This window comes from Anabrus simplex, chromosome 11 (genome assembly GCF_040414725.1).
Source record: "Anabrus simplex isolate iqAnaSimp1 chromosome 11, ASM4041472v1, whole genome shotgun sequence".
NCBI lineage: Eukaryota > Metazoa > Arthropoda > Insecta > Orthoptera > Tettigoniidae > Anabrus > Anabrus simplex.
In genome coordinates this window covers 25,787,631-25,797,497 of record NC_090275.1, presented here as the reverse complement: position 1 = coordinate 25,797,497, position 9,867 = coordinate 25,787,631, and the positions used below count along the sequence as shown (strand labels likewise).

At 40.8% G+C, this 9,867-nt stretch overlaps 1 protein-coding gene across 1 annotated transcript; it reads right to left on the bottom strand.

Annotated features, from left to right (window-relative positions):
* Positions 1 to 203: 203 nt before the first annotated feature.
* Xrcc2 (X-ray repair cross complementing 2) lies at positions 204 to 1,341 on the bottom strand. Its single transcript, XM_067155395.2, has one exon. It carries the CDS (start codon positions 1,279 to 1,281, stop codon positions 472 to 474), a length of 810 nt encoding a protein of 269 aa, XP_067011496.2. The 5' UTR covers positions 1,282 to 1,341; the 3' UTR covers positions 204 to 471.
* Positions 1,342 to 9,867: the final 8,526 nt, after the last annotated feature.

The following is a 9,867-nucleotide window of genomic DNA, read 5'->3' as shown; positions in this document are numbered from 1 at the left end:
GAAAACAGCAACTACATTTTTATAATATTAAGGTATTAAACTAAACAAGAAACTTTAAAAAAATGAAAATACAGATACCAAAACCAGTAAGGTTAAGACATACATTATATAATAAGTAAGAAAGTAAATCATTAAGCCCTTCTGTTATTTTGGACTACATGGGTTTACTACCCTTTGTATCAAAGTTCACTGCCAGCTCACATTTTAGAGTAACTTACATAGTAACTTATATTTTTCAGCCGAAATTACCAATACTCACCGAATAAAATATCAACGATGCAGTGGCACTACAGGATGATACACAACTTGCCAATCCTTTAATGGATCTGGTAAGCGTACCCCTATCAGTATAAAGTATTATAGGTCTACAGTACAAAAAAAAAAAAAAAAAAAGCTTCCACATAATACCAGTTTATATTTTCTGCATACAAATATGACAGTGTGCTTATTATCTCCTTAAGTCTCTTGTCTTCAATGGCACCAACATATACCACATTCTTCAATCAAATAAGTGTTCATTTTCCTTTCGTGTCTAGTATTAATGCTGGCACAATAAACGTCCTGAATTTTACTAAGAATAATTCTATGAGTCAACTGTCCATTATTACTGCAGTTAGGCAGTTCACTAGATTTTGACCGAAAATACATAGGTTTAGTATATATAAACACAACCTTGTATTCACCAATACATTTACATGATGTTTTCAAAATCCGATTCAAGTACGAGTCCATTTTTTGCAAACCACCCACCATAGTATCTTGCCAATAGTAAGCCGAAATACTATCAAGGAGGATCAAACTGATATTCGTGTTTGTAGATAAAATGCTCTCAAGGGAGTAAAAGGTAACAAACAGCTGAGTGCTATCGTGGCAAGATAATATTGTAAGCCTTTTCAGCGAGTCTTTGATTATTTCTTCAATCACTAGGTTAGTAAGTTTGGAAGCAGAAGTCACGGGAACGACTGCACTTTTTACAAGCCACGCTTCCATTAAATTGACTAGTTTTAGCAAATTAAAATGGTGATCTGTATTTATCATAACTGCACCAGCATTCAGACCCCCGATTGAATAGTCCAACCACTGCGACGGCAACAAACACTTCACCAGAAATTGCATAATCATGAGAGTCTTTCCACTCGATGGATCTCCACTTATTTCAATGATGTCGTTAGGATTCGGTCCGTTCTCAAATAAAACTGCATCTAATCCTTTTAAATCAGGTCTTAAATGTAACCGTGCAAGTAACTGCAAGCCAGATTCAGCTTTGCAAGAAATATCCATTCTTCTAACACAATGTGGTCAACTAACCTACTCAACTTAGCCTCCATAATCAATGTCATATATTTGGATATGCCGTACCAGGGAGTAAAGAATACAGGGAGATGCCTTGGAGCTCTGAGAGTGAAGCCCGTTGACAGTGGTCTACATAGGGGGCGTGGGCGTAAATAGGCGCGAGAACGCATGCTCTTTTTTTGATAATCAAATCTATCATAGCTCATTGAAGTGAATACGGTGTACGCTAATTGTAACTGCGGGAATTTTCAGATGCTAACACTGTACGACACGCTAAAAGGTAAAAGAGATACTAATATTTAGTTGATGTAGCTTTTACAATGTCGTGTTGTGCATACGGTTGCAAGAATCCGAAATCCAAAAATATTCCTGGAATAACATTTCACAGTTAATATTCTGAGTACAGTATGTAGTTCAGTACATTTACCTCCATTGTGTTTCGGAGTCTCAGAAGCACCGCCCACTTTTTGTAAGAATTTTTAGGTTAGACTTGTTGTTTATCGTCAATTTTCTTGAGATTTCCTGTTCATGAAGAAAGGAGAGCGGAGTGGATTAAAGCCATTAGAAGGGAAAATTGGATACCTTCCCCTTACACCAGGATATATTCAGCACATTTCAAACCGGAATTATTTGATCGGTGCATAAAGAAAGTTGTTTTGAAGGTGAATGCAGTACCTACTATTTTTAAAGCGAACCCTTCTTACCTACAGAATTAGTACACTCGAGGCCTAGGGAGTTTTTCATTTTCACGCCCTTCGTGGCCCTTGTCTTCCTTTGCCCGATACCTTCATTTATCGAAGTGTCGGATCCCTTCTATTTTTCCTCCTAATTAGTGTTAATAGAGGATGGTTGCGCAGTTGCATATCCTGTACCGTAGAATAAGGCCCACGGTATCCCCTGCCTGTCGTAAAAGTCCCTGGGGAAGTGGGGTTAGTGGGACAACACCCACGGTATCCCCTGCTTTTCGTAAGAGGTGACTGAAAGGGACCCCAGGAGCTCTCAGATTGGGAGCATGGGTGGGCAACCACGGGGCCGTTAGCTGAGTCCTCGAATTCCTTCCACTTACTTTTGCCAGGCTAATTTTAGTCCATCATATCCAACCTCCGATGATCAACTCTTGCTCTTTTTCGACCCCGAGGCTATAAGAGGATTCGAGGGCTAGGGAGTCTCATTTTCTCGGCCTTCATGGCCCTTGTCTTTCTTTGGCCGATATCTTCATTTCTCTCTGATTAGTGTTAATAGTGGATGGTTGCCTAGTTGTATTCCCTCATAAAACAATAATCACCATCACGTGTCGTAAAAGGCGATTAAGGGCCTAAGGGTCTCTTAACTTTGGAGTGTGGGTTGGCGTCCAAGGGGCCCTTAGCTGAGTCCTGCATTGTTTCCACTTTTGTCAGAGGACGGTTTACTTGATGGTTTTACTTCCTATTAAAACAATCACCACCACCACCACTCCAAAATATGTAGTACCGTAAGCAATGTTGCTAAGCCCAGTTTGGTGATTTATTGCACATTCCCCTAAAGCATTCAGATTGCGATATGTCATTATTAATAGCCTATTCCTTATCGTTACTGATATGTGGTGAAGATTTGCATCTACTGTTTTTAATATACTGGGTTTTTAGTACCGATATTCAACTAGCGAGAGGGTAGATTTAAGGCTGCGGGTCATGAAACGCTTTCTTAGAGCTTAGTAAAAAAAAGCGTTAATAGGTCTGTTTGCCAGAAAATTTTGTTACAGTTAATCGCCGTGTTATTTTGAAACGATTCTACTTAATTGAGCGATTCGAAGTTTCCCTACTCCCGAGAAAATGTCTTAGTTTGTATATATCCACAACATAAGAACTGCCATGTTTTGGTAACCATGGGGGGCGTGGCCGTTGGCTTCAAGCGATAGCCACAGAGAGTAGTGTAGCGGGCAGCTCCCTGTATTCTTTACTCCCTGTGCCGTACCAAACCATACCAACTATCGCTAGTAAAAACAAAACAAGCCCGACTTGAGTCAGCCGGAATAAAATTTGTGATTTTTCAAATATGGAATAAATCATCACAGGAATTATATAAAATCCCTCTACACATCATTTTGGGTCCTAAATAAGTTGATTATATAATATAAATGATTGATTTACGGTATCACCAAAAGCGGTAAAGCACTCATCTTCAATTATGGCAGTGGTTGTTCTTGTCTTGTTTTGCCAGGGAGTAAAGAATACAGGGAGCTGCCCGCTACACTACTCTCTGTGGCTATCGCTTGAAGCCAACGGCCACGCCCCCCATGGTTACCAAAACATGGCAGTTCTTATGTTGTGGATATATACAAACTAAGACATTTTCTCGGGAGTAGGGAAACTTCGAATCGCTCAATTAAGTAGAATCGTTTCAAAATAACACGGCGATTAACTGTAACAAAATTTTCTGGCAAACAGACCTATTAACGCTTTTTTTTACTAAGCTCTAAGAAAGCGTTTCATGACCCGCAGCCTTAAATCTACCCTCTCGCTAGTTGAATATCGGTACTAAAAACCCAGTATATTAAAAACAGTAGATGCAAATCTTCACCACATATCAGTAACGATAAGGAATAGGCTATTAATAATGACATATCGCAATCTGAATGCTTTAGGGGAATGTGCAATAAATCACCAAACTGGGCTTAGCAACATTGCTTACGGTACTACATATTTTGGAGTGGTGGTGGTGGTGATTGTTTTAATAGGAAGTAAAACCATCAAGTAAACCGTCCTCTGACAAAAGTGGAAACAATGCAGGACTCAGCTAAGGGCCCCTTGGACGCCAACCCACACTCCAAAGTTAAGAGACCCTTAGGCCCTTAATCGCCTTTTACGACACGTGATGGTGATTATTGTTTTATGAGGGAATACAACTAGGCAACCATCCACTATTAACACTAATCAGAGAGAAATGAAGATATCGGCCAAAGAAAGACAAGGGCCATGAAGGCCGAGAAAATGAGACTCCCTAGCCCTCGAATCCTCTTATAGCCTCGGGGTCGAAAAAGAGCAAGAGTTGATCATCGGAGGTTGGATATGATGGACTAAAATTAGCCTGGCAAAAGTAAGTGGAAGGAATTCGAGGACTCAGCTAACGGCCCCGTGGTTGCCCACCCATGCTCCCAATCTGAGAGCTCCTGGGGTCCCTTTCAGTCACCTCTTACGAAAAGCAGGGGATACCGTGGGTGTTGTCCCACTAACCCCACTTCCCCAGGGACTTTTACGACAGGCAGGGGATACCGTGGGCCTTATTCTACGGTACAGGATATGCAACTGCGCAACCATCCTCTATTAACACTAATTAGGAGGAAAAATAGAAGGGATCCGACACTTCGATAAATGAAGGTATCGGGCAAAGGAAGACAAGGGCCACGAAGGGCGTGAAAATGAAAAACTCCCTAGGCCTCGAGTGTACTAATTCTGTAGGTAAGAAGGGTTCGCTTTAAAAATAGTAGGTACTGCATTCACCTTCAAAACAACTTTCTTTATGCACCGATCAAATAATTCCGGTTTGAAATGTGCTGAATATATCCTGGTGTAAGGGGAAGGTATCCAATTTTCCCTTCTAATGGCTTTAATCCACTCCGCTCTCCTTTCTTCATGAACAGGAAATCTCAAGAAAATTGACGATAAACAACAAGTCTAACCTAAAAATTCTTACAAAAAGTGGGCGGTGCTTCTGAGACTCCGAAACACAATGGAGGTAAATGTACTGAACTACATACTGTACTCAGAATATTAACTGTGAAATGTTATTCCAGGAATATTTTTGGATTTCGGATTCTTGCAACCGTATGCACAACACGACATTGTAAAAGCTACATCAACTAAATATTAGTATCTCTTTTACCTTTTAGCGTGTCGTACAGTGTTAGCATCTGAAAATTCCCGCAGTTACAATTAGCGTACACCGTATTCACTTCAATGAGCTATGATAGATTTGATTATCAAAAAAAGAGCATGCGTTCTCGCGCCTATTTACGCCCACGCCCCCTATGTAGACCACTGTCAACGGGCTTCACTCTCAGAGCTCCAAGGCATCTCCCTGTATTCTTTACTCCCTGTGTTTTGCGGATATTTATTTGGGATTCAAAAGACTTTTTCCCAGTCACAAGATCATTAATATGTTACACTTATATCACAAAAACACACGTTTACAACACGAATGTCCGATTTTAGCATGATCCCACGAAGATAGATGCACTTAAGGAAGTAAGATTATATCGGGTATGAGGAGGGTTATGGAGGGTAGTACAATCGGGACTGAGCAAAGACACAAAGAACTTAGTAAGCTGGAATAGGAGTAACATGTGACGCTGTACGAGATCGGAAAATAATAAAAACCTTGAAACAGAATCTACTCACCAGGGACATTGAGAAGTGCCACCTCACAAACATGTCGGAACAAAACTAACTGCAAAACTAAATCGTGATTACAATTTTATGCGAGTGTTATCAAGGTACTCATTTAAAATAGTAATGATCGTAGGCGAAGGTTGGTGCAACAAAACTGAAAGTCGTGTAGGGAAAGCTACTTGAACTTTAAGTAATTTCTGCATCAAAATGGTCTGGTGATGTGCATATTGGGGGCAATGAAAGAACAGGTGGTCACTATCGCACTCAGATTCTCCACAGGAACAAGTTGGGTCGTTCGTAATGTGAAATCGCGTTAAATATACTGGGGTTAAGGCATGATTAAATCGTAGTCGGATGATATTAGTAATGTGATGTCGTGTATACGTACCAGTTGCAAAGTGGTTGTTCTAATGCAATGTTGGCAGAGGAGATGCCTTGGGTTGCGTTCACAAAATACTACTCTCCAACTCCGAGTAAATTCGGAGTTAACTCTATCCGTTCATAAAATTAAAGAGTTAACTCTACAAGGCGTTCAGAAAATGCTTTCGAGTTAACTTAGCGTATACTCTTTTTACTCTGCGTAAATAGGTGGGTAGATTTTAGCGCTGTTAACGGAGCGGTTGTTTACGGAGCGGAGGCTCCGGGCGCTTTCAATCGGTGCCTCCGGAGAACCTCCAATTGAATTACAAGCGCGCAGTTTAAACTTGGTACGGGAGAAATGAACGAGCATTTGTACAGGAATTTATAACTTGTCGCTGTTAATGTGAGAAACTACGCCCCTCCGTTAATACTTTAGTTATTTGGCGATATTACAGATAGCATTCTTACGTACAAACATAATAATTATGTAACAGAACCTCCTATTGAATGTCAAGCGCGTAGTGTGAACTTGGTACGGGAGAAATGAACGAGCATTTTTTTCAGGAACTTATAACTTGTCGCAACTATTGTGCGAAACTAGGCCCCTCAGTTAATACCTTAATTATTTGGCGATATTACGGACAGCATTCTTACGTACAAACGTAATTATGTATCCAAACCTCCGATTGAATGTCAAGCGCGTAGTGTGAACTTGGTACGGGAGAAATGAACGAGCATTTTCACAGGAATTTATAACTTGTCACTATTATCGTGAGAAACTAGGTCCCTCAGTTTATACCGGTACCCTTATTATTGGACGATAATACAGATAGCATTCTTACGTACAAACATTGAATGATCGAACTCGATAGCTGCAGTCGCTTAAGTGCGGCCAGTGTCCAGTATTCGAGAGATAGTATGTTCGAACCCCACTGTCGGCAGCCCTGAAAATGGTTTCCCGTGGTTTCCCATTTTCACACCAGGCAAATGCTGGGGCCATAAGACCTATCTGTGTCGGTGCGACGTAAAACAACTAGCAAAAAAAAAGACATTGAATGACAAGCGCGTAGTGTGAACTTCATACGGGGGGAATGAACGAGCATTCTCATATGAATTTATAACTTGTCGCTATTATTGCGCGAAACTACACTCCTTCTTTAACTTTTTTAATGCTATATGTTCGGGGCGTCGACCTTTGACGATCTTTTGCCTCTACTTGCACCATATGTGAGGAAACCTGCGTGTATTATGTAAATGGCGGTAGTGTAAAGTGTTGAATGTGATGAAAGGAACGTTAAGGATGACACAAACACCCAGTCCCCAGACCAGGGATATTAATAATTTAAATAAAAAACTCTGAACCGGCCAGGAATCGAACCCGGGGTCGCCGGATGACAGGCGGACGCGTTGTCACCTACACCATGAGACCGGTTGTTTGTGCCATGTTTCACAGCGCAGTACTTACAGACTTGAACCGCTTGAACTCTTCCGTCCACTCGTAAATAATTATTCTTTACTTCTGCACGTCTTTCGCGTTTTTTACATATGTCCAGAAATTAAAAGCGAATTCAAATTTAACTTGAAACTACTGTATTCTAGTGCCAATACAATGGGAATATCTTCATAATAATGATAATAATAATAATAATAAGTTCTGCACAGGTAGGGCCTGCACTTTTCTGAGAAACAACTGAACCTGTTTAGATATATTGTTTGTTGTATCTACAGGGTTTATACCTACAGGTATATGGGGTATGTATTATATGTCGATATAATTGCATTTTCTTGATAACAAATGAGAGGATGCATTAATTATTCTGAATGACTATACGTTCTTTGTTAAGGGATATTGTGTGGAATATCGGTGATATAGATCAATTTTTGTTTATGTAGGTAACGATTTTTATAGGGCGCCTACATTCATGGACGTAAGTTTGAAATAACAGCCCACTAAGTCCTTACACTGTTGCGAATAGAGCTGGGAACGGAGCAGTTGCTCCTATGATTGCAATCGGTAGTGTGAATGAGCGCTCCCTCCGGTATTCTCCGGTAGTAAACTGTTGCTGGGAAACCAATCGGTGCTTCGGCACGCGAGCGGAGGGCGAGCGGAGGACGGAACAACAGTACTGAATGTGTGCCTCGCTTGCCGTTCCATCCGTGGTGCGCAACGGATGTGCTAGCGACATAGTAAATACTGCTTTATAAGTATGACGAAGGAGAATATAGGAAATATATACATTCTCATTTATCGTTCGTGTTTCATTTGTCGATTACTTTTGTAAAAATTTGCTTTACGTCATGCCGTCTTATGACGACGATGTGACAGGAACGGCTAAGGAGAGTAATTTCTAGGCGTGAAAATGGAAAACGACGTAAAACCATCTTCAGAGCTGCCGACAGTGGGGTTCGAACCCACATTCATCCGGAAGATAGTGGGATCGAATCCCACTGTCGGCAGCCCTGAAGATGGTTTTCCGTGGTTTCCCACTTCTCCTCCAGGAAAATGCCGGGATGGTACCTAACTGAAGGCCACGGCCGCTTCGTTCCACTCCCAAACCTTCCCTATCCCATCTCGCCATAAGACTTATCTTGTGTCGGTGCGACATAAAACAAAACCCAAAGTCTCACGATCCAGGACACTGTCCTTGAGGCGGTATAGGTGGGATCCCTCTCTGCGTCCGAGGGAACACCCAACCCTGGAGGGTAAATTGATGGAAGGATTATTATTATTATTATTATTATTATTATTATTATTATTATTATTATTATTATTATTATTATTGTACTCCCATAACCACTTCTGTGGTTTTCTGTGACGTTAAGGTGCCGACATTTTGTCCCACAGGAGTTCTTTCATGTGCCGGTACAGTAGCGGCGATTAGGGGGGCGAGAGGGGACAGTCGCCCCCCTACTTTGTGGAGAAAACTTTGCATTTGTATTCCATTTTAGCTGGATGAAACAAGGTATTATAGGAATTATTAAAACAAGCAATCTGTACAAGCCCTGTTGTCTTATCAGATAATTATTTGCTTTAATTAATAACGAAATTATTAGCGGAAATACGCAACAAAGTCGTTCACGTGGTTAACCGATTTGTATAGCGCCACAGCGAGTACTGTAGTGGAAACTTTGTATGTGCTGTGAGGAAGTGTACACGTGCAATCGTTAGTCTGGCAGTCTATTTAGTGTCAGGTAGTTTTTTTTTAGTTTGTAGTCAAATACTAAATGATTTTAATTATATAATCACGCCGTACGTCTATTTAATTGTAATACATGTGTAATATTGTTCCTCTCGTGAAAGTTTTATTGTATAGTGTTACGGAGTTTTCCGTGGTAGTTAGAGGTGAAAGAAGGTGCGGGGGGTGAACAGGTCTCAGGCTACGAAATTAAAGTGAATTTAAAATTTAACAAGGTTATATTTTCTTAGCAAAAAACAAGAAATAACAATAATGGCAGGTACAGAGTAGCAAAACCACTAATCGAGAATGTACAATTACAGGATTTGGGGCTCCGAGAGCCAAACACACAATTCTTGAGCAATTAGCCCAACTTTACGATATACAGAATTCAACGAAGGGGCAGAAGACCCCAATCATGCCCAGGAGCACTTGCTCCCAATTACATCATAAAGCCTCCTCGAGGCGCGCAGAAACAAACTTCAAAAGAGCGATCTGCTCTCAAAGGTTAAGCCTATCAAAGGCCACACCAAACTCCACCTTCAAGTTGTCCTCTAAGGACATAAACACAGGGGTAAAGATACCCAACCTACTGAGGCCTATTAAGTGAGAAAAGATAATTACATGGCCTCTAAAATACCAATTTGAGAGGAGGCGAACTTGCGCTCCTA